The sequence below is a fragment of the Nesoenas mayeri genome, assembly GCF_963082525.1.
Source record: "Nesoenas mayeri genome assembly, chromosome: 7".
NCBI classification, from domain to species: Eukaryota; Metazoa; Chordata; class Aves; order Columbiformes; family Columbidae; genus Nesoenas; species Nesoenas mayeri.
Window position 1 is genome coordinate 17,511,365 of NC_137551.1, and position 26,635 is coordinate 17,537,999.

A 26,635-nucleotide genomic window follows, 5' to 3' on the forward strand; every position below is an offset into this window, starting at 1 on the left:
AGATTGTTGAACAGGTAACATTTAAAATTAACATCAGCATTTATAAGTTTGTGCTTCCTTTCCTCATGGCAGACTAATACTTGGTAATTAGAAATGAGTAGGATTTCACATTCCCAGAAACAGGATCACAAGAGTAAGCTCTGTAGTAAAAGCCTTTTCTAATACAAGTCATTCAAAACCTCCTTTAAGTTTCCTTGCAACTCCAGCTTTTTTGTCCATCTGAGGCTGGACAACATTACCTCCCATGCTCCAAGGCCAGTTAAATTGCCACAGCTGAAGAGTCAGTCAGACACATTAGGAAGTGGCCTAAGGCTTTTCAAGGAAGGGATACAGAGAAGATAAGAATCAGTAAGGGGAATGGTGAAGGGAATACAGAAAAGTGTCTGCAAAATGCAAGACAGGGTTTATGGGATCTGGCCTTTCTAAGGAATAATCACAGGCAACATCTAAACTATCTTTGTCTTACAAAGATAGTCTTAGCAAAACAGAGCAACAAGCCTGAGCTTCTTCTGACAGAAAGGAATGCAAAATACACTTCCAATAAAGCTAAAATGAACAAAACCACATTCATCTACTCAATAGCTAATTCAGTTAGGTGGATATTTTAATTAATAATACTATTGTGCAGATACCTATGTCAACCATGTTGGGATTCCTACCTCTGCTTCATCAAATGTCAGAAGTAAGTCTGATGTTCCAGACAGGATGCCTCTTGATCCATCAATTAGATAGTCACGAGCTGGTACTGAATAAGGATCTGCTTGCAGCATTTGGGCTGCCTGAACAAGTTTGGTACAGGCATTCTCCACTCTGTAGAAAGTCAGACAAAACTTGCCAATTAGTTTCTGTCTGTATGGCAACATACTTACGAAAAGGCTACATTTATTCTTAACTTTACTACTTAAATCACTGCAAGCAAACTGATCACTCTTCACCTTTACAGTTTAAAACACAAGAGTATTTATTGTATTTATTTGAACAAGAAAGTGAACAGCAACCCTACACCACGGTTTCTCAGAAGTCATGCAATCTTCTAGTGTAGGGGATGTTTGACAAATCCCACGTATAGTAATTCATACAGTGTCATTAAGGAGAGGTGCCAACACAGCAAAACACCTTTCACTCTTACTGACAACAGGAAAGGACAAAACATTTATTCTTTTAGGACTTCACAATCAAAGTAATTGCTAACCTTTATCAGCCTTGTATTTGCATTGTCATTCAAGAAGCAATTGCTATTAATAAATATGAACCGATAGCTACTCATTAAGACAAAGGAACATAGTATTAAGGAAATCAAGTCACTGTGCCCTGCTCATTGAAGCTGTAGTGCAGCTCTTGAGAGTCTGTTGACACTAATGACAGAAATAGCATTTCAAATAGCCACAAGATTTCACAATAAGGTATGAATTTCAAATGCAGCTTGCCAATTCCACACGTAAACAGGAAAGAAGTTTTGCAAGATATTACAGTATGTAATTACAGTAACACAGAAGATACCACAAGAAGCAAATGAGCTCTGAAATTAGGTTCCATCAAGCCATTTAACACAACTATTTTAAAATATCAAGAACTGAAAGACTGAAAAGCTTTTGGTTTTGTTCTCTTGCTGTAATTAGTTCATGACAGCTTAGAGGAATACAGCATTCAGACTTCACTTCCATGTTAGCTATGTTATTGACAACTAATCATTAACTACACTGTGACTTCGCTCCATTCTCTCCCTTTTCTTTGACAGAAACGTACATGCAGTCTAACACACACGCGAGTGCCACGTGCTCATTCAAGTTACACAAGGCTCCAAACATTAAATCTTTTATTACAGCAATACTACCTCTTATCATAACTTTTTTCATACTAGTCATATAGCCCATTTTCTACTGACCACTTGGATAGACTATTATACTTTCAGTTAAGTACCATTAGAAAGTTACACAGTTATCCCATTTTCTCCCCTACATTCTTCATTAACACAACTGGTAGAATCTAACAGTTACATCCAAATTTAACTATACTAGAAATGAGACGCTCATTACAGGAAAACACTTTTTTCAGAAAGTAAAATTTCCAGCTAATGGCTCCCTAGAGCAGATCAAATTGGGCCAGCTGACCCTATCATAACCTGCTTTTTTGTGAGACATCTGCTCAGCACATCAGACAGCGGTAACTCATAACTGAGTGAAAAAAATACAGGAGGGCTTCAAGGCAGAAAGTGGGAATGGTCTGCTCATTACTATGCAATGTACTTAGTTGTGTTATTGAAGTCAATTGACTTCACTAAATTAGATTTCCGCACTTGCTTCTCAAATTTATTGTTTTCAACTCTGCCAAGAAAGGAATTAAACAAATCACCTATTCAGCCATCTCAGAGCTATAGGCTCAGGAATACTTAAATTTCCTACAGTTCCATTTCAGGGTCATCTGTTTAATACAAATCATTATCTCAAGGCTGGCTTTTTCATTTGTAAAGAAATAAATTAATGTGAATATGTATTACCCCAGAAGTCACCATGATAAACAAAAATAAAGTTTCTAAAGATTGAAAGTTATTTATAGTTTTTAGAGTTCAACCGCTGAAAGGTAAACTTGTATTTTACTTGTACAATATTTATTTTATATAAACTTCCCAACACATTTGAAAGACTCCAGAACTGTGCACCAGGAACAAAAAAGCAAAGTGGTGTTTAAAAAACAGACACCCGCCATCCCCTGCAAAGCATAGATGCTTAGAAACAAAATATTAGAATTTGGGGAAACGAGTAATTCAATTACTCTAATAATAATTAAAATATAAAAATAAAAAATAAAATAAAATTTTTAAAACACACAAAATATTCAGTGCAATGAACTACTTGTTCTATCACAAAAACTAAACACATTCAAAAGTTTTCAATAGAAGCTCATTGCTATGGTGAATTTTCTAATCCTTGTATTATATCGCAACCTAAAAAAAAGCTGCTTTATAAAAAGAGTATGCTCATTTTTGAGGCATAATTACAATAAAGCCATGTTAACATCAGCCACATTCTTTGGAAATATTATGACCTATGTCTTCACAATCACACTATTTCTGGTAATCAATCCGCTTCGTTGCTGTTAGTGTCTTCTTTATGAAATGTGAGGAAAAACGTTACCTTATGCTAAACTACCATCTTAGTGTTTAGGATTGAACTCCACTTTTTTTTCAGAGATGTCTGCTCAAAAATGCCAGGCAATGCCTTTGACTCTTGAATAATGCTCAGCTCAATTTCTAATCACTTAAGTCACAGTGAGTTGCCTCACTACAGTTTAGATTACTTGGAGTTCTAGAAATAAAAATTAAAATGCAAGTGTTTTACATTACCATTAGTTTGTTAATACAGTTACCAGCAATGCAGCTCCAGCTTGACTAGCAAAGTAATGTTAATGTAGGATAGCATTACTGCTTGATTTGTTAAGTGACTATGCATGTGCAAGTTAAACACAGACATTTTAATTTTCAGTATAAATAAATCAGGTGTTACTCTATTCTTTGCCTAGAGATTACAGCTTTTTCATTCTTCACAAGACAACAAGTAATATGAACACATTGCAAAGCATCTGATGTAAATTATATGCATTAGTCATACTCCCTGGTGATTAAGACAATCAAGATAAAGAACAGAGCATTTTTTAACTCTAGGTCAATAGTTCCAGTGTGGTTTATGTCAGTAGCAAGCAAAGAAATGCATGATAGTTTTTCAGCAGCCGAATTATTTTGTTGCACAATCACTCTCCTACTGAAAAACTTGACAGATTACCATCATATATATTCATTATAAACCCTCGAGATCAGTTTCACACAAGCTAAAACCCAAATCTTTGAACAGAATAAACAGATCTTCTCCTTCATCCTCCAAGAGTGGTTCCCTCCAGACTGGTGGTCCTTCTGAATGGAGAAAATATGGAAAGGGAATGCAGTGCTAGCACATGCCCACTGCTCCTTTCCCCATCTTCCATGTGCCAGTCAGTACAAGTTCTGCTGGAGCACTCCCTTGAAGAGGAATGTCAATTTCTCAACTAACACTTCAAAAACCCCTCCTCTAAAGAGAGAAAAAAACCCAACCCTCATCTATTTCATATCCTGCATCCAAATCCTGCCTTTAATGCAGGAACAGGTAAGACTTCCTTGGCAGCTCACCTGTGACTATCCCTTGTCCCTTCAACACAGATATCAGTGAAAACACACTCCACAGGGTTAACAAGGAACAGGTTCATTTTGATATAAACTCCAGATTAACAAAAAAACAAATGCAACAGATTACCATTCATAAAGGCCACTGAACATTCCTAACTCATGTCACTACGTTTAGGATAGTAAGCAAGTACTATGTGAAGCAGGCTTCATTACTGTGACAGAGAGCTTTGTTTCCTATTTTTCATTATATCACAATTCAAGCAGCCGTGATTTGCTGCAGAAAAAGTTCTTGCACCTAGCATAGCATAAAGTGGTACTATTCAGTAGTGCTTGTATCACATTTCTACAGTAATTTAACTATTTAAGTCTCCATAATCTGCTAAGTGTTGATCAAAGACTGCTTGGAGTACAGCAATTAAGAAAATCTTCTTTCTTTAATCCCTTACTTGTCTAGGTGAACAAGAAGCTAAAAATTAACTAAGAACTATACACATCCTAGAAGATGAGCACAATCAAAATTACATGTTTGAATACAACTGATCAAGAAGGAAGAAAAATGTTGGTCTCATTTCAATACCTAAAGAAAGATCATAAACAAGAGAGAAAAACAAAAAAAACCCAAACACACGCACACATACAAACCCCCACCACCTCTATACCTGAACAATATGACACATAGCATAATAAATACTGTAGTAAATTGTATCAAAGGCCCATTTAGGCCAGTATCCTGTCTCCAAAAGTAGCTGCAAGCAGATGCCTAAGGAAGGTTAGAAACAGGATAAGCATTTATCATACTTCTTTCTGGGTGCTATCCCATCCTTCAATTATTTTCAGTTCTCTAGATTTCCTGCAGTTTGTTTATTTGATAATCCACAATGGATTCCTCTAAGTACTTACCTATTAAACTCCAAACCTATACAAAGAAGTTTAATGGTACATAACTTGCTATATGAAGACACTCTCCCTACTGTTGGTTTATAAACCTCTAGTTTAAAGCAACGACCTCATCTAGTTCTTGCACAGAAAGAAGCGCAAGTTTTCACCTTCAACATGTAACTTGTACTTCCTTAGACCTTTGTCAGGGCCCCAATCGCTTCCATCACCTTTCCCAGGCTGAAGAGTTCCAGCCCACTTATGTCTGCCTTGTACAAAAGCAATTCCATACCCTGATTCTGTGGGCTTTTTCCAGTTCTACTACAGCCTAAAACTCAGGGATCACAAGCACATGTAGTGTTCAAGGTAGGGGAGAAAAATAAATAGTGACATTTTGGTCTCTCATCCCTTGCTGATAAACCTAACATTTTATTTACTTTTTGACCACTACTGAAAACATAATGGATGCTCTCAGCAACGCATCACAGCTCCGAGATGCTGATCACTGTCTGTAATGGTCAGTTCAGAGTCAATCATCCTATCTGAAGCTAGACCTGCTGCTCTCCCCTGTGTGCATCATTCCACATCTTCCAAAAGAATTTCATCCACACTTAAGTCAGTTTAATAAGGTCCCACTGTCATTTCTCAGAGTCATCCACTAATCTCACTACCCTGTGTAAGACTTCAGGTCACTGGCAAGTACTTTCCACTCACAGCTAATCCTGATTTCCATGGCATTTGTGAACACGGTAAAAAGCACAACCCCAGCAGAGGTCTCTGGAGCCATACTGATTGCCTCCAAGCATTGTCAGGATTAACCATGTAACCTTTCCTTTCAATTTTCTCTTTTCCATACAAGAACTTTTCTTACTACCCTGTGGCTACTTCATTTTCTTAAAAGCCTTCAGAGTTCGCCAAAAAGTTTAGAAATTGGTGTATACTGTATCACCTGGGTTGCCCTTATCCCTGTTTGATACTTTTAAGAACATCAACAGATTCGTCAGGCAAGATTTCCCTCCACAGAAACACTGTCAATTCACCTAAAGCAATTAATACGTATTTGGAATCTGTTAATTCTCTAGTATAGAACTTCTAATCATTTGCTCCAAAGGTACGTCAGACCTATAGACTTCCTCTTCCTCAGGTTCCCCTAGAAAATTTCAGAGGGAGTTGCATCACCTTGATTGCCATACCAACTGGTCTCAAGTGAGACACTGTACTTCGCTAACAATTCAGCTACTTCATTCTTGGACTTCTATACTAATGCCACCTGGTCCTAGGCATCTTTTTCGTCATTTGTTTTGTCAACCTACAATGCAATATACTAAATCCTTTTTCACTGCCTAAAAAAAGTTCTCTTTAGACATAACATCTGTTCTCCATTTTAGTATTTTCTTAGTTGCCTCAATGCTTTATATTTTGACTATTGGCCTGTTTTGTGTTTGGGAGTACAGTAAAATATTCAGGCACTTTGTGCACATTGGACAACAGTAACAGAGCAGTCACTACACTCAGTAAGTTGCAGGGCAAAGTCACTTCAGTGAAGGTTTGTCAGCTGGCAGTAAGAAGCTTGGCAATTCCACAAGAAGTGACATAGGATTTTTAAGACTTAAGGCAACAGGAAAACATCAGTTGCCCTTGACACTGAGCCACGGAATTAAGAGTGTCAGTCACTGCACTTCAAATGTCTTAGATTTCCAGGCAGTTGTATCATGCATCAGCTGCCTATACTAACAAATTCACACACAAATTCACCAACCAAATTAATAGAAAAGATTAAGAACATGTTATCTCTGACATTGTTAGGCAAAACTACAACAGCACATAGGTAAGTATCATTGTTATTCTGATTTTTATTACTTTTAAAGGAAGAAATACCCTTGATGCATACCTATATATATATATATATATATAACATATCAGGAAAAGTCACTGTTCACAGAAAGGTTGATCCTGATGAGGGTCAGCCTCAAGACCCCAAAGAACTATTCAAACATAAGAGTATTTTCTAATCTGTACAGCAGAAATGAGTAACAATGATATATCATTGGAATAGGTTTCCTGTATCTACAATAGAAGATTTACAATAAAATGAGTTTACTTGATAAATGCTGGTGGCATATCCCTTTTCAAGATCTGGTCTTCTGTTGTCTGCACAGTCTCTTTTCCAACCTGCAGGAGAAAGAAGTCATACTTAAGATTCAGAATTTCACTGTAAATCCTAGATTAAAACAAATATTGAAGTAGCAACGAAAAAATTTGTACTAATGATAACTCATTTCAGTAGGTTTGCTGTGACTGTTTTTGAAACCACTATATATACTGTGGTTAGTCTAATGCTTTGGAAACCATATGTTGTTTCCTGCCAACATCTCTACTAAATTAACTGGAAGAGGTACTTTTCTATCTTCCCACTTTCCATAGAAACAAGATTATTTGTTTGCTAGACTGAGTTGACAAAACTTAATCACTGTGAACTCTGTAGGCTTCCCTCCCTCCCAATCCCCATAAGGCAGAAATCAAGTTAAAAAAAATTACCCCATTTTGCCATTCAACCTAGTCTATTAGGAAAATGTAGTTAATTACTGAGAATACATCCTACATTCACACCATCTTTTAGGCAAAAACAATTATGCAGAAGCTAATAAAAAAAGAGATAGAGTAAGATCTGGAATTTTCTATACACTAGCTCTTGTGTTATACAATAGAAGTCTTTATAATTGGTGGCTGGCTCTCTGGACTGTGAGATCACCAACTTGACAAAATATTTCCAGCTCCTTTGTTCACTGTATTTTCCAGCTGAATAAGCTATTCAGGAAGGCATCACAAAGCAGAAGGTCTTTAAAGCAGGCACTAGTTTCTGTTAAGAGCTGCCAGGCCTGTTCAAACTAGACAAGATAGCCCTGAAAAATCCCTGATCAGCTGGTGTTTAAAGATTTGCTGGTTTTTGACAGAATTTGCACAGTGCCAGCATGCATAGCACTTGCCAACTCTAATGCTCTACAGCCTTCCAGAAGCACCATCTCCTTGCAAATTTATGGCACTTGCCAAAAACTCTGTCTCCCTAGTCTGGTCATTTTCAGAGGGGCTTTACAGAAGTACATTGGCCCTAGCGTTTTATTTGGTTCAAACACTAGGTCTACATACCCTACATTTGATTTTTTTTTTTTTTTTTTTTTTAATTTATTAGTACTACACTCAAAAGTAGTCACACGGATATTTATAAGTAATGAAGGGAAGAGCAGAGAGGAGGTTAAAGGTCTTCAATTTTGCGACAGACTTCTGTCTCTTTGGGTTATTGTAGGCTCACTAACAGCCATGCTCCCCTCCAGCACTCAGCACTGCAGTGTTGCTTGGACTCCTAAGCTTCACAGGACCACAGTTATACATACATCTCATGCCCTGTTTCTTGGGACAGGGTTACATGATCCACAAAAGACTATGCTTGCTTTGCTCTAATTATTTTCATTGCACTCATGAAATACAGTTTGTTGTTCTTTCTTAATACTTCTCACATGTTTGTATGTGTACATGCATTATAAAGATACAGAAAAGGGGTAATTTGCATGAACTTTGAATTATACATCATTCAGACAGAAGGCTGTCACCAGGTGAAAAAGAAAGAGTAATACTGTATTTCCAGAGAACCACTAGGAGGAAATCCCATTGCCGGCAAGATTTATTTCTCTTGTAGCTGTACCAATCTGCATATAGTTCAGTTTATTTTTTTAAAAAGTACTTCTGAGGATACAGAGTTTCTAAAGAACACATGAAAAATAAAGCTTACTGTGGGGGTGGTGGGGGAGTTCAATCTGAAGTTCATTCTAACAATCATTATTGCTGTTTTATACTGAAGTCAGTCAGGAGCAACCAAGAAGCAACTCCTGCTCAAGTTACAACACACTCAATGCTTGACGTAAGTTACCTCTAGTTTTATTAGACCATACAAAAGCAGTTCTTCCAGTCTGGAAAGCAAAAGTCTCTTCTGTAAGAGGATATGTCTAAGGTCACTACTAAAAGAAGCATTATCAACTAGTTACAGACAGATATATATATATATACACACACACGCTATATAGGCACTTTATATATTGATACATACACACATATACAAAGATGTAACCTATAGGATATGAGTCAATTCCAATTTTCATTTTTTGCGGGGAGTTTTAACCTCAAAACTTTCCTGAAACAGACTTTGTCCTAAACTCCAAAACCATTTCTTTTCCATGTCTACCACAAAGCAGAAATACACATTCCTCCAATATCCTCAGCACTATACAGCACATGGGCAGAATACAAGATTTCAGGCAGTTTCCATGAGGTCTCAACTATAAAGGTGCTCTACCTTTCCAGAAGAAATGAATTTTTACCATATTTTAAGCACTAATACAGCATATACTCACTGAACCTATTTAAATATAAAACCTTGTGGCTCAAAGGAAAGCATTTCATATTTAGATAGCTATTAACCTTTTCAGAGGATGCTTTTTGCATTTGTAGCCAAAGTATAGAGATGTAATGTAGAGAACAAATGCACTCTGCACACCGTTCAATAGGCGAAGTCTCAAAATGTGAAGCCACAAAATACACATCTCCCAAAGAGTTTTGTGGCTTTTCCTTTTTAGCTTTGTACTCGGGGATTTTTTAAATTACTTATTTATTTATGTTTAATAAGACCTGGTTCCTTCAGACTTAATTTTACACAGGCTAAGCAATTTTCAGACACACTGCACTGTAACACAAGGTAGAGATTCACTCAGCTCTCCCTGCTCTGTAGTTCAATACCAAGGGAATTAAGTTGTTTTGTTTTCCATAAGATGTAATACCTACATATTCCCCATTTCAGCCAGAAGGTTTGTCAAGCTTCATGCCAATACAAAACAATTATCTGGGAAACCTGTATTTCATTTCTATCCAATGTATACATGTGAGGAAGAAAAAAACAAAAGAAAAAACACACACCACACAACCAAACACAGGATTCTTACTTGGGTTTCAGATATTCTTCCTAAGGTAATTTTTCCCTAACTAACTGGGAAACAACCGTTTCCATGGAATAGAAGCTTCTGCTTTAAGTAATACTGAAGTGGCTGCTACTCATGGTTCCAAAGAAAGCCCACTGGTTAACACAGTAAAGAGATCCCACAACTTCTTGAACACCACACCTGCCCAGAGCCAGGGAAGCTCTCAAGCAAAATTTACCAAGATTGTTTCATAGTTACAACTTCTACCCATCCATATTCATTTCCATATTCTTTGGGACACTAGAGGCAAATCAGTTGAATCAAGATACAGAATGAGCTACTTCCTTGCTTGCTCCCTGCTACTTAACAACAGTGAACAAGAGGCTGAGGAGTCTAGAAATTTAAAGGAAATGGGGCATGCACAAATCAGAGGGCACATATGGCCACCTAAAAGCCTTCTAGGAATGCAGCTAGAAGAACCAGGAGGAGATTCAGATTTCCTGCTGCTTTCAGCTTTCAACCTTGCTTGTAGGTCTCACCTACTCTTATCTGATCAGTAGAACATCAGTATGTGTTGAGCTTCCTGCTAGTGAGTATTTTCTCCATGGAAAAGCAAGAGGAAAACTTTCTGATCAGGCTGAGGTTTTTCTTTATAAAAACAGCTTTACTTTTTTTTGCCACATCTGCTTCTACTGCAGGAAAGACAAGACATAAGCACCCCACAATGTCCCTTTCCCATCCTCAGCCTGCTGCATATAGCTGTTCAGTGAGAAGGGAAAATACAGTTTCAGCTTCTGTAATTCTTTAAGAGCTTTTTTAAACAAAGACACCACCAGCACCCAGTAACATCTAGTTCACTTAACTTCAAGAAGTTCGAAAGTACAGACTGCATTTATCACGCAGAATAAAACACACAAATATTTGAGAGTCTAAAGTTTATTGTTTGGGGATTGGGTTTGGGTATTTTGGTGGGTTGTGTTTGTTTGTTTTCCTTTTTAAACAAAGATTCTTCTGAATGCCTATATTGACAATACCAATTTGACAATTTGCCAAATGCTGGAAGTGAAATTTTCCTTGCAGCTTATATTACCTCCCCAGTTAAAAAGGGAGACCTTAGAAAAATTAGTTCCTGCAATGTTCCAAAAGTTAATTTAAAACATCTGTCATTTTCGCAAGGAAATTAAGAATATTCCTATATCATCATCCAGTGAACATATACAGCCCTGGCTGTAACATGCAAAGCCCCAGGTTTCTACCAAGCAATAATGTACAGTATGAGTTTTGCTCAACAAAGTACCACGCAAAATGAACTAGTCTGTATGCTATAAAAGCAACTTGACCATAAGCCATCTCACATTAAAATTCAGTTGCTGGTTTATGCATTCTTCAATGTTTTCAAGCTTCCAGGAAGAAGAGTGGCACGACAATGAGAGTGTGAAATTTCACATCAGAAATTTGTTGTACATCAGTGCAGTTCCATGAAGTTCTCTGCAACTTCTTTCTCAATTTCTTTAGATGTCTATCCTAAAAAAATAAACTGAAATATTTTTTATAACTCTACAATGACAACAGTTTCTACATTGCTTATCCATGTCTAGAATCCATCTCAAAACACAGTTGGCCAATGCTTTCCCCTGACCCCACATTTCAAGGAAGTAAATCTGGCTTAGATTTCAAGACTATGAACAATCCATCAAGCAGAACTAGAAGCAAGCCAAAGCTACACAAAGTTTACACCTACTCCTTACTGGCATAGATGTACAGTTCAGTCCAGACTGAAAAATACAACATAGGCATAGAGAATTAGATCTTTGTGAAAGCATTTTGAATCCAGGTGACAGACTGAGAGGGCCTCACTCACACATGATAATATAAGGAAAATGACAACTGAAGTTAATGGTATCCAGTTTTGTACACTGTACCTTTCACAAGAGTTCACCCTCCCCACAAGGCTTGTTCATTGAAGGACAGGTCCTTTATCTCAGACTGAGTTCAGAGACAGTTTGTCTGAGTGTGTTCACAAGTGGCAAGAGCTCAATAACTACTTCACAGTTGTTCAGTTTTCCCTTTGTGAAACCAGTAATTGGAGCCAAATTACACAGAAGGGTTTTAGTAAGGAGTTCTGCCAACAAAACAGAAGCAAACAAGGCTTAGTGGTTTACTTTCATTGTTGTCAGTCACAGTTCTTTGATTGCAACCTTTGTTCTGTTTTTATTTACAGCATCAAGCAGATTCAGTTGTTGGCGTTTCAAGCTATTTCACTCAACTGTTTCTTGAAAAATAGCTGCTAGAGTGAATATTGGTTTATCATGCCCTGACTCTTAGCTGCTACAGTCAATGTGGTAAACATTAGCAAAACAGAAATGCATATATCCTGACACAGCAGCAAATCATAAAACTTTTCCAGATGCAAGTCAAACAGCTTTGGGGTACATAATGAAACTTATTGGTCACACCTTAATTTTACAAGTTACTCAAAAGTTACCAGATGACAAACATCTTCCAGTAAAGACAGAATTTTAAGCGAACCGTGAACAGAAGATATAAGTAGTGTTGAAGTACTTTTAGAGAACAGGCTTATGGCTTAGTCCTCAAAATCTAATCCTTTTTATCCAATAAATCTGAAAAGAGTTAGTTATAACAAGGTACAATAATACTATTTTTTTTTTAATAAAACCACAAAACTATCTTTGTCCTTCAAATGTTCCCCTGGAAGCATCTAACAAAGCAAATTTCCAATTTCTTCATCATTCCACTCCCATCTCACCACCAGCAAGTTTAACACAGTTTTAAGAAGCTTGAAGTTTTTCTATTTATCTGTAGGGGAATAGGCCAATGCAATTAGAGACTGAAAAATAAGCTCAAATAAACTAGAAGCAGGAAGAGAATTCAGCTGCAAATTTACGACAAACAGCATTCATATACTACCAGTGACATCAGTCAACAGGATCACCATTGCTTTGAGCCAGGGATGAGCCTAAAGAAACTGCTGAATCAGAGCCTATCTGCTTTGCCTTTCAGTTAATATGGAAGCTGTCATGCTGGATCCTGGTTTTCTCATGATTACGCTGGAGACTGCATTCCAGGCATAGCAAGGTACAATTTCAAAGTCATCTGGCAATAAGTAAATTAAAACACTCCAGCCATCTGGTCCCTAATAGCAAAATGACCTACCTGTCTACAGTGGAGATTAAGACAAATTCAGTTGGCTTGAGGTGAAGGAAATCCTGCTGTCCAAGTAAAATACATAACTCTGAAACACGAACCATATGGAAACCAGGAAGTGACATCACTGGGGTACCAAAAGGCTTTTATTCATGCTGCTATTGTCTGCTAAGTCTATTACTAGTACAGAGTTGAGGCTTGGATGGTTTAGCTAACTACAGGATGCACAACTTAAAGTAAAGTACATACTGATTATGTGAGACCTTTTACAGAACTATTATAATTTGGAAATTAGTTCTTTTATGATAAGAATTTATTCTTCTAAACCAGTACTTCCACATTGAATCTACTTTGAGACATTATAACTCCACTTCAGTCAAATAACATAAGTCAGCTCCAACCTTTGAGCACATAAAAAATTCAAGTGGAAAAATAAGATACAGCAATTGTCCTCTACAAATGAGATTTACAGTTCCAACTAGCTACTTTTACCTTACTAGGAAGACTAAGGTAAGTACCTCACACCAAGCAGCTCTCCTGTTTCATTTCCATGTCCCCAGACCTGTGAATCACTACCAAGTTTCAGAGCACCTCTTAACATAAATCCTGCTGCAGATGTATACACAGATTAGTACTGTACTAAAAGATGTTATATCACAGAGTTAAATTCTCTCCTTATTCAGATTCTTGTCTGAAAAGCAAGCAACCACCAAACACCATGACAGTGCTGGCAGGTTTACATCACCTTTGACAATCTGCTAATACCTGCATGTTGAAGAGGTGGATGAGGAACCCTCACCACACCCCACCCCGTCCCATAACTCGGTTGCATGCTGTCCCCCCAGCCTTCCAAGTATTCAGTCAGGTAAAGCATCTAGAAAGTTTACTTAAGATTAAGGGGTTTTATTAGTAAGAGTAATAAAAAGCCTCACCATAGGAAGCTTGTAGATAATATAAAGTGGAAGAAAGAGTTCTACCCAGATACAGCAGAGTGGCTTGTGAAAAATTGTTTTTCTAATATAAATAAATATTGTATTGCAGAGTTTCTAAACCAACTCAAGTTGTAGCTTCACATAGGTAACAGATTTTTCTTCCTAGGCTGTTTTTTTCCTTCATCAGAACAAACTAATTTGGAGGTATTTCACTTATCTATGTGTTAGCACAGAAAATACTCAATGAGCTGAAAAAAAAAAAAAGCCAACTTGATATGTATTCTCTGTTAATTCCTGAGTAAGTTTCACATGCAGAACAGTAGAAGTTTCTTCCTCTCAAGTTTCTCAGACGTCTGACTAGATCAGGTGCAAGTCCACTACAAATGCCTTAATTCCACTTTGATATTTAATTAATTTAAAAAATTTATTGTTACTTAGAAGTCATTTTACTTTTTTAAAACACTGTTAATTTGACAGGTATTGTTAAGTACATGAAGCATTTGAATATTGTGCAACTGAAAATGTAGACTGGCTACCAGACACTGAATGTTAGGGTCTTCTATTTGATATATGCAAACTTGTACTGACTTCTGAACACCAGACTGTTCAACACTGATTTTTCCATCTTCCACAGAAAGAAAGGTCAGCACTGCTTCCATTATGAGCTCCCTCCTTGAGTTATCAGTGGTTCCAGAGTAACAAATTTTGAAGTTCAAGTCAGTAAGAGTTGCCTGCAGGAAGGCAAAATTTATAAGCATGAGAAAGAAAAAGCAGTTTTGAAGACCTCTGATAACAGGGGGAAGAAGAATACAAATCATCAGTTATTTTAAGATATAACAAACCAGAATAAAAACTTGCTTTTAGCACCTGATATGGACAATGCATTTATCAGTAGACAAATGGAAGAACACTCACCACTTTGTCATTTACATGACACTGCTTTTTAACATGTTCTAAGTGTAACTATTTTGCAAAAACCACTATCATGAGACCACCCTTCAATCTAACCAATTCTGAAACTCTTATACCTCCACCCACCTCTTCCCATGACACTGTTCCAAGTTACTGAACCTTTTCTCATCTGTCATAAGTGCTGTCATATTTATCTGCAGCCCATTGGGGGCTATCTATTTCAATTACTTTGGTGGGTTACAAAAACTAGATGGCTTAGTGCTAAACAATCTACTGAGTCAGAGAAGGAATACATAAGAGATACTATTTTAATCTATGTACTTAAGTCAACCTGCAAATGCAGGAACTAGACAGAGTTCTGTCCCTCATTGCCTTTTTTTAATCCACACTTATCTAAAATTAGCTTTATTTAATAAAGTAATATTTTTGGCTGAGTTTCGAATATTATATTAAAAATATCTTCACATGTTCAATACTATATGGTTGAATGGTTGAAGCAACAGAACCTTGTAGTAGTCACCTTTTGGCATAAGCCCACCCACAGTAAACTTCACCAGCAAGATGTGTATTAACAATGGCATTTCATAGTGATTATCCATCTTTTGTAGCATAGCAGACAATTAATCTGTCATAAAACTCTCATTTTACTTGAATAACAGTTAATTCAAGTGCACAATAACTTCATGGTCTAAATCGTTGCTCACACATTAAATACGATGCTTTAATTAGCTACAATATCTAGTTATATTAAATAAAATTAGGACTAGAAATAGTGGGTTGTTTTCCAAGGGACAGTGATCATGTACAGCATCATTAAAAACTTAAGTGTGTCAGAAATGTGATATTATGTGATTATTTTCTGGCTTGATTTTGCCTCAGTGCTTGTGATCATTTACACCAGCTCTGCAAGGAATTCAACATGTAGAAGACCCCCATATCACAAAGAATTTGCAAACTATTACAAAGCAGCCACTCAGAAATAACTGATAGAGGATACTAAAAAAAAGTCAAATAAAGAAATGTCTGATATGGCATTTGTTCTGCATTACATGAAGACTTACTCTGCTTTTAAAATTAGCTCCAATAAAACTTAAACTTATATGTGGTCAAGTAACTACTTTTCACATCCAAAAAAGCTTTAAAGATAACTACTTTCAACAGCATTTCCTATTTATTTTTTGACTTGCACTGAAAAGGAAAATTATTCTTTGAAGACATTAAATGGTAAAGGCGAATAAATTATGCTATAGCAGCAGATGTTACTCGTAGTCAAAATCTACTACAGGATGACATAACCAATCAGAGTGGTATAACCCAACTCCTAGTTGTCAGTGGTTCCTTTGAGAAATTAGGTGTGTAGAGGAAATTCAGAGGTAAAAATTCTTACTCAGAACAATTCATGTCTTCCACACTATCTTTAATCTTAGCTTTTATAGTCTTCATTCAGCAACTAAAACCTATTTCCACCCAAAACAGTGCCAGAGCCAGTCTACTTCTAAAACAGTGCTTTGGACTAACATTAATGTACATTACATTCTACTTTTCTTTGTTCACCCCGTTAAAGCATTAGGAAAGCACTATTCTTACTCTTGTAGTGGCTACTGGAAAGCTTAGTTCACATAATAATTAAACCTGTGGGAACTTTCCTTGTACTGAAGGATTTTTTTTGGCCCTTTTCTGTAGACAGTAGCATCTGAATATGTCTGATGGGATGGACAGGCTTTCTCAGTTTAGCTCTGTAAAACAAAGCTACTGCTATTCTCAGCTGAAACAAAGGGGGAAAATTAAGCAGTGTAAGCAAGCAACTTGAAGGTTACAATCTTATTTTGTCAAGTTCCTGTGACTGGCAAAGCTGGCCAAAGTCTGGCTTCACCTCCTGTGTACAAAAGGAATAATGCAAGTCACTGTTAGTTCAAAGCTGTACAGAAGTAAAGCCTCCACAAACTAGTCTTAAAAAAAAAAAAATCTTTAAATTTTACACCGAATCGTAAAGAGACATCAGAAAGTTCAACTTCTTTAAAACAACGGAAGTTTTTTTCCACTGGGATTTGTTAGCATTTAAAAGCTCCATTGTGCCAAGCACTGTACAAATACATAATATTATCCAGTCCACATATAACAGACCCTTGCTTTCCTTCCTGCTCCATGGAAAGTCGGGTGCACTCAGCTGGTCTGAGCTCAAGTGCCACCAGAGTCTAGTCAAAGAGCTAAGGCAGGCAGGTTTTCTCCAGCATTAACTTAAGTAAAATAAATGCTATGCTATTACCTTTTTGTTTCCAGAGAAAGGCTGAAGTCAAGCTAAAACCCATCTAAAACTTACTGAGGTTCCCACTCTTCTTTAATCCCCACCCCTTGATTTTCTTTAGAATATGGGAACTTTTTGTAAATGTGACAGAATCAAGCAGCACTTCTTCAGTTGCTACTGATAAGTCAATCTGGCAGTTAACAAGCTCTTCACAATTGGTTTTTTTTTGGTCATTCTATCAGGGCAAGCTAAATGAAAAGTGAACGTTCTGCTACCACTCTGGAGTTCGAGAGAAACTCCATTTGTTTATCTCTGTTATACAGCACAACTATTATGCTGTAAAAGCTGCAAAGACAGCAAGGCTTGTGAAAGTGATTTTTAGTGTAGTCCAACAAACACTAGTCAGTTTATCTTACCCAAAACCTCATAGAAGGTACACAGTAATTTAACAAAAGTGGTTTCACACTTGTGAATGAGTTTCCTTCCAAGTACTGAGTGCTTTTGTTACCTTTTTGTAACCAAATCAGCTTTTGAAGACTTAGCTGACAGATATTCAAGACACATCTATACACATTTAGAGGCTGAAATGGAAAACAACTTTTGAGATCAATCTTGAGCAAAGTTACAAAAAGTAAGATTTTTAAAAGCAAACAGATACACCAAAGAAAGTAACCTTCCCAGTAACTTCTGACTAGGTGCTTAAAGTAGCACTTTTTGTAGTGATAGTCCTTAAGATTCAGTACATCACACACTTCAGTATTAAAAACCTCTCCTAAGCAAGTTTAGATGACTACATCAATATACAGTAGCAAGTGATAAGGTTTCTATAGAGCTTAAATAGGAAAGCTGAACATGCCATCTTGCATACAACTAAACCTTATCATTGTTGCATTCAATTATGTATTACTATTTTGAGATTAAAAGTTTAACCACTTGTTGTCTATGCACTCACTTATGATAAGTTATTTTTTTCAAAATCTAATTAAATTTATGGTCACCAGGAATCAAATCCATCCAGAAACTCTCACGGCTTACAAGTTAGCTGGCTGTCACATGTACTGACTATCAGTCTAGTTCAAGTCTGTTTCGGCTCCTTCAATGAAGCATTTGTGCAGGTAAACAAAACAAGCCCTGCATAAGTTTTATTAATGCTTCTGTCCTCAAAAAACAGTTGTAATATGCAACTTCTTCCAAGCTCAGGTAAAGGTTTGAAGACAGCAGAGGAAACAACTCAGCTAGAATAACTGAAGTTCCAGATGATGCTTTTAATAGCTTCCCTGCTTGACAGGATTAATCTTCAGACTGATGCAGCTGAAGAACTGATACCTAGAAAATGACTGAAAGACTAGAATGGGCAAGGAAGTTGATAGGGATTTTCCTGGTTCAGCCTTTAATAAGCTTCCCATTTTGATACACCTGCTCCTTACATTATATAGCAGCTAACTGATGAGAATTTTAAAAAAAACAAACAAAACAAAACAAAAAAACCACACCACACACACAAAACTCATACACAAAAAAGACAGAAGAGAACAGTCATTACTGTTTGCCATTACACAATGACTTAGCTAAGGCAACACTTGTGTCTTATCCAGTACAGGCCAGAGTGCTTCTCATCAGTTCAGGTGTTACAGAAATAACCACCATCTCTCATACTGCCATTTGGGCATTTCTGTGACTATACCTGTTAAAGAAATTAATTTCTACAGCTATTTTCTTGTGCACTCTTCAGCATTTAAAGAGGGACAGTCTTGTCTCTGTAGTTCATACAAAGACTCAGCTACTAAAAAGCAGTTCAAGTTTAATACCATCATACTTTACTGTTCCCACAAACCTAAGATGAACATCAAAAAGAACACATACTCTGGTACTGCCATCAGTGTTAAATAGAAAAGACAAAATAGAAAAGACAAAATTAAATTAAATAGAAAAGACAAAATGCAATCTTGTCCATCACCTACTTTAAAAAAATGTGTTACTGGATAAACACCAAAGGAGTATTAAGTACTTCTGAATACTCTTATGAACTGCTAATGCATTTACTTTTACATTCATTACAGAACAAGGCTTTTGGTCTTTGTCTACTGCTACCTGAGACCACCTTGAAATAAACTATACCTTTTCAGAACAGTTAAAGAATTTAGACAAGTCTAAATTCTAATTTCCAAGTGATTGGAAATGGTCACAGCTCTGGCTCTGTAGAGACCACAACAGCTGCAGCATACCCAGACATTTTAAACTGCATACACAAAGATATCCAAGTATAAACCCTGTAAAACTAGCCACAGCAGTATTTTTACTCAGTTCTGTTATTTGTCATTTCATTTATGCACCACATTTACCTGAGGACAAAAGTCAAGCATGATAGTTGTTCAAGTGAAACCTTCTTAGGCCATCACAGCAGATCAGTTTAATATGAAAGTTGCTTACCTTCACTGCAATGAGAAATACTGTACTTTTCCTATCACATACTGTAAACTTTAAACACCATCTTTCATTACTAAACAGATACAGACCAAGGACTCAAAAAGAGGAGGCACTCTGCTGTTAGAAACAAGGAAGAACTAGTTTGGAATCCAAAGGTCAGGTGCAACCTTAGCTGCTTTCCCTGAAAGGAAGAAACAAGACAGATCAGACCTTGGACTTCAGGACAGCAAACTCGGCCCTCTTCAGGCACCTGCCTGGGGAAATCTCATGGTATACAGTCTTAGAAAGAAGAGAGTTCTTAGAGAGCTTGTTGATTTTCAAGGATCACCTCACTGAGGATGGTTCACCCTCACGAGCAGGAAGTCAAGCAAAGGTGGCAGGACACCTGCACAGATGAACAGAATGCTCCTGACAAAGCTGACATGAAAAGTAGGCACACAATAGGTAGATGCATGGACAGGTGACTCAGAGGCAATACAGAGATGCTACCTGAGCATGCAGGGATGAGGTCCATCCCTAAGCCTATCTAGAGGAGAATCTGGTGAAGGACATGAAGGACAACAAAAAGTGCTTGTGCCAGTACAAAAGCAGCAAAATGGAGACTAGGTAAAACTTGGGCCCACTGCTGAACAGGAGGTGACAACAGGTCCTCAATACCTTCCTTACTGCCACCTTTACTGAGAAGATCTGCCTTTGGCAATCCCTGGCCCCCAAGATGCACTGAAATTTTGGCACAAGGAAAACTTATGCTCAAAGAAGATGAGGTTACATTCACAATTCTGTGGGTATAACTACTGATGGAAAATGCAATGCAGTTTTATTACAAAAGGTGTCTTCACAAGAATTCTAAGCCAACAGCAACAAGACACAAAAGTTTTCTACAGGAACAGCTTGTTTCTGTACTCTGCTCCACTGGAGAACCCTGACATGGATCCCGTTTCTGTTCTACCCATGAAATAAGGGTACTGGGACACTGGTCTGACACATGTTCTTTCAGTGAGAGGAGGAGTTCAAGACCATCATTATCATTTAAGAGACAATATGATCTGACATTTTCAGTAATCATGGAACACCTTGGGGAGTTAAAAGTTTTTTATTATTTTGGGTTTTTTTGTTGTTTCAGGTGTTTTTCCTTCTTACTGCTTTCATTAGCCAGTATTGTTATCCATTGATCATTATTCATAATTAAATAATTCTTCTGAAGCATCAGAACATGATTTACCTCAGAATAAGAGACTGGTTCAGTACATTATCACGGAAAACTTTGGTTCTAGTGTCAGAACAGGCGCCAGTACAAGTCATACCTCAGTAGACTCGAATAGGCAAAGTACACAAAAGGTAGGTTTGCTCTCTCTACTGATTCTCTATCCAGTTTTTTATATCCTTACAAAAGCACTAGGGCCTGAAATTACTACAGGGACAAACTAGACCTACTTCCAAATGTTGCGCACACAGAATTCCCCCACTCCCAATGCAGTTTGGAACTGTTAGGCTCATGTTTTACAGAGATATTTAATGGTGAAATATTTGTAACTGAAAAGAAGATCTAGCCTTTATTTTATCATTTCTCCATGCAACAAGTCATCATCATCTATCCACAAGGTATCTTCTGAAATGCAGCTAGCTACAATAACCACTCATCTGTGGTGCATTTCCATGCATAAACACAAGTTGTTACTTTAGACCACAATTACAAGACATTATTTAGGGTTAATTCTCTCTTGCCTGATGTCATAAAAATTAAGGAAGAAATTATACAATTAAACATTACAATTAGTGGATGCACTTACACCAGTTATGTAATTATAAAGACAATACTGTACTGTTTGATTTAGATAATAACAATACTCCCTAGTAAGAGCTCCTATTGCTATGTTTAAAGATAAATGCCACATAGGTTATTTTGCAGGAATTAAGAACCATGGACGCAGAGGCAAGTTCTGTACCAAGAATTGCTTCCCAGCATTTGACTGAGCAAGTGGTAGAATAGAATTTGTGCCATTGAACGAGAAAAATGACACACACCACACATTACATTGCAATGTTTTCTAGTTTGCCAGTCTGATTTGCTTTTCAGAGTGAGAAACAGCAGAAGATTGGTATTACTCACAGTAGATACTTCATCTTCATATTTGAGGTGAAAAATACAAAGCCAGTAAGACTAGTAAAACAATGCAGTCAGAAACAAGAGCTTAGGAACACCACATACAGGCTGTACAACAGAGAAGCAGTGACAAAACACTAGTCTCAGCTATATGTGAAGCCACTACCAAAATTAAGCAGTACTCAAGGCAAGGATTGACCAGGACTGGCCTGTTCTTCTTTGGAAACAAAATCAGCAAAAAGTGTCATTTGGCTTTTATTTTGGAACAAGAAACATACCCTAGTGTTTGCAACAACCAGTCAATAATTTCAAGCATCCTTTCCAGTAACACCACATGTTTGCTAACATCTTTAAAACCACTGCTTGGTTCTCCCCCTCCCAGTTCTCTCAAAAACTTGCTTCATCAACCCAAATTTCAACTATATTGGGAAGGGGAAGAGACCTGTAAATTACTCTGCTTGCGTTCTGAAACTACACATTTCTACACTGCAGCCTCCAAATTATTCCCTGCCTGTTGTGCCTGCCTATTTTTCCCCCTCAGCCAGTTCTGTTGTCTTACAGTGTCACAAGAAATACCAAACCAGACCCCAACTCTCCCAGAAGAGGCACACAGTCACTCCAAATATTAGCCAGTAAAAAGAAAGAACTTAAAAAATTACTGATTTAGTACATGATTAATCTTGTGATATTAATCTGAAGCCTCTCCCTCAAATTCTTGGCTCCAGTCAAAGGTTATTTTTGTGCAAAAAGCTTCTGACACCTCTACACACAAAATTTTTGCATGTGCAACATGTACTTTACATCACAGTTCAGAAATGTCTTCAAACTAATTAAAATAATTTGAGTACTGTTCTGCAAAAGCTATCCCCCCAAAATCCTCGAGACACAGTAGAATCCAACTGTCACATATTGGGAACTAATACGGAACTGCAGAATACCAAGTCTTTGGTGTTTACCATGGTAAGGAGACTAACTTGTAAATATTTAGTTACTTCATTAACTTCAACAATGACTTGGACTGCCTCTTACCTAGGATTACTTTACAATTAGGTTCTGTACAAGGAAACATCTCTGATCTCCATAGTAGGTGGTGTTCAGTGTGCAAACCTTGCATTAAAAAAATGCACCAAACTTAAGGGGCCTTCAGACAAACCTTAAAATACAGCACATCCATTTCTCACAGAAAATACAGAAATGTATGCTAAATAGCAAACTGAAGGAAAACTGTAATCCAGTTACCTAGGAGGAAGACTCAAATTTAACTCATCTAATAGTCTTAATCTATGACTGTCATATCTATCAACCTCTGCTCCATCTTGGATATAGTGTATTGTGCTAGCTCCATATCAGGAATGTCAACAAAATAAACTTTTAAGTTATTGCATATAGCTCCTTCCTCACAGCCATTCTCTCATTTCCTAGCCCGTTTCCTCACACAGCACATCTCCTAGGCCTTGCACAAGAATGGGTCTCAGCACTTCAAATGCTGCTGCCAGTAGTTATTTACAGATGAAATAGTTACATGAATTAAATATTGCACCCTCCAAACTGCGGAGTTCTTACTATAACCTGGGGAATAGTGCTGCTGTATATGACAAGTTACCACCAAAAAAACTTCTCTGCTGGTCAGTACTTAACATATTGTACAGTTTGTGACACTAATGCTAACAAAGAAGGCTGAGCAGACAGCAAGCTATACAAATTGCTACCAGCTACATTACTGTCTTGGTTATACTGACAATTTCATCTTTGCCACCTGTGAAGCCAACAGAAGGCTCATAATTAGATAACCTGTCTGCACAAACATTCCCGCTCCTGTGAAACTGCAGCTTCACAAATCACTTTTACACTTCAGAATGATGCACCAGAAACATAGCTCCAGATAGGAAACAGAACTTTAGTTCTGTATTTCTCCTAATGTAGTCAAAACAGTACTCTATCAGATCAGAACATCTTCCTTGTAAGTACCACCTCAGATTACACCACTTCTATTTGCTCTTTGTGAATTAACTCAGAAAAATAATTCAACAGTCTTTCCTTTCATCTAGCTAGCAGGCAAGAAAAACAGCACCTTGCAAAACAGTCCAAAATGAAAGAAGAGCTGGCATTAGCAAGCTGCAGAAAGAAACTAATTCTGTTTCTGCATTTCTCTAGTAAATGCTACTTTATCAGATTAGGTTTCTTTTGAGAGGGAGGGGTGGGTGGGAAATAGTCACCCAGTTGAGTGATACAGGCTAAGCTCACAGAGGCAAAGTGTTATTCTAAAGTCTTCCTTTCAAGGAAAAGTATTTCATACACTCAGGCTTCACACCCTTACAGCCAATATACCTATTACATCAGTTCATTACTGCAGACCAATTGTTCTTCATAAAAACAAGAGTTTCAGCTAAAGTCAGCAAGAAGCACAAGTATTCCAGACAGTACATACTGCAAAATTCATGGAGTCATGGGGACAAAGAGTTGTAGTTACACTGTAGTAAACTGCAAAACCTCAAAGTGGCAAGTTATTCTAACAGTAGCAAGTACTACAGGCTGAAATCTGATGAACACATCACACACATGAGTCATCTTGACATGTTATTATACCTACAAGCCTCATGATTTCAGAGCATTAATTCATCAGTTAACAGTAACACAATATTTTATGTGTACGTAGCTATTTCATTTTAAGGCAAAGTTTGCAGGCAAGGGATATCACTTGCTACAAAGGAATTAAGAATTTAATAGGATTCCAAGTGAGCAAGTAACATTTGATGTTCAAAAATGAACGCAGAGCATCTGTAAATGAACTTAACAGAAGTAGAAGGTTAAGTATTACCAGGTAATTCTTAATTAAATAGAGGAGGAGTATGCAACATCGCAGCACTTTCTACATCAAACATTTCTGCCTTGCAACAGCTTGCTATTCTTTCGATACAGTCAGTTATAAAAGTATAACAGAACTACATCATCTCAAATGCATCAATCATTTGCACTTCTCACACTAAAATGTCCATATTGCAAATACCTGAATTTTAAAGAGACATGCTATGTACAGCTGCTTTCAAGAAGCTGAGGGACTGAAGCAGATTTTCAGTCACCTTTACCTTCCCACAAGCAAACAGTAACCCACACTCGAGGCTATGTTAACAGACAACCAACTACAACGCCAAACTTTGCCAAGAAACCACAGGTCTGTCCTTCCTCGCCTCCTGTGCTGATAACCAACTGACAGCCTTCGCTAGTACAAAAACCACTATCAAATGCCTGGGAGGTTTAGGGGTTTTTTTTTAGGATAGGATCACACTAAGTAAGTGTTCTGCTTTTTATAGTGCACACCCTTAAAATAGGAGTTTCCAAGACAGCAAAAAAACCACACAGCATATCAGAGAGATCTGTGAGACGTTTCAGGGTGCACTCCAGCAATAATTACGGCACTTCTCTGCACTTTAGCGTGATGCTGTTCCTCAGGTGGGTAGAGGGAGACTTCAGCCATTACGATGGTGAACAACCCGCTGTTCAGCCAACTCATCCCTCTGCAGCAGGGCTCGCCGAGCTCCTTCGCCGGCCGGGGCGGGAAGTGCCGAAGGCGGCTCCTAGAGAGGTGCCGCAGAGGTGCAGAAAGCCTCTGGGCTTCACCCGTTCCCGGCCCCGCGGGCGGCACCCCGGGGGTCAGGCCGTTACGGGGCGCCCAGCGGGCCACGAAGTTAGCCGGGGCGGCCGAAGTTCCGCCCGCGCGGCGGAGCCGGGGAGGCGGCCCAGCCGCCGCTACTCACCCGCACCAGGTTGCTGACAGCGGCCTGCACGGCCGACACGGGGGCGGTGAGGTCCGGAATAGCCTTGCCGTCCACCTCCCCCTCCTCATGCATGATGACCAGGTGGGAGATCTGCTGGGCCACCGGCTCCAAGATGCTCTCGATGGTGCGTGTGTGGAAGACGGGCATGGCGGCGGCAGGGCGGGAGGCCGGAGCCCGAAGTCCGTACAAACTCTTAGCAAACTCTGTCCCTGCGGGCTGGCGCCCCACAGAGAAAGCCGCGGCCTCCGCGCACGGAGAAAAATAGGGACGGAGAGGAAAACAACCAAGCACTCAGATCTCCCCTCGCCCTTCAGCGGACTGCAGCAGCCCAGAGAAGCAGCTCCCTGTTGAAGCTGGCGGAGGCGGGACTCGAACTTGCTTGCCTCCTGCCTCGCTCTGGCAGCACCCACCCCACACTGGCACCGCTCCCCAGCCAGGCGTCGGCTTTTCAACCGCCACAACCTACCCTTCCCACGACTTCCCGCCCCCTCGGCCGCCCTCGCCCAATGGCCGAGCAGTAACCGCCGCTCCCAGTGGTGCAATGCCGCGTCCGTCAACATTCCAGCACCTCCCTCCCTCCCCCTCCGACCTCCCTGCATCGGCCTTCTTCCCAACCAAGCTTGGATGCGCGGGCGCCGGTTTCCCAGCGTTGGGATGACGTCAGGCATTCTGGTGTCCATATAAGGAGACGACTAAAGCTGGGGTGGTGGGACGACGAGGGGGGTGGCGGGATTCCTGCGGTCCGCCCACGGCAGACGTTTGGCCCGCTGGGCTGAGGTTGCTCGGCTGGGTGTGACTGGGAAGGGGGTGGCCGGGGAAGGTGGTTCCCCTCGCCCGCTGTCCCCGGCCGCCGTTCCGGGAAGTTTCTCGAGGGGCGCGCTCCTCGCGCCGCGAGTGTGACCCGTCCGGCCGCAGCCGCTCTCACGCGCCGCTCCGCGTGCTCTCCCCACAGCTCCCGGCCGCGCGCCTGCAGCCGGCCCGCCCCGGGCGCGGTCCTAACCGCTTCCGCCCCGTGAGGAGAAGCGGCGGAGGCCGCCCGCGCACCGCCCGAGGCGGGAAAGGTGTCCCCGCTGCC

General features: G+C 39.0%; 1 protein-coding gene across 1 annotated transcript in view; it reads right to left on the minus strand.

The window, feature by feature from the left end:
• VCL (vinculin) overlaps nt 1–25,957 on the minus strand; it is a 57,538-nt gene extending 31,581 nt beyond the window's left edge. The window contains exons 1-3 of the mRNA XM_080347638.1: nt 25,540–25,957; nt 7,134–7,204; nt 660–810 (exon numbers count right to left, since the gene is read on the minus strand). Coding sequence (XP_080203764.1) covers nt 660–810; nt 7,134–7,204; nt 25,540–25,707 — 390 coding nt within the window. The 5' untranslated portion in view covers nt 25,708–25,957. The remainder of the gene's footprint in view (nt 1–659; nt 811–7,133; nt 7,205–25,539) is intronic.
• Between the last annotated feature and the right edge of the window lie 678 nt (nt 25,958–26,635).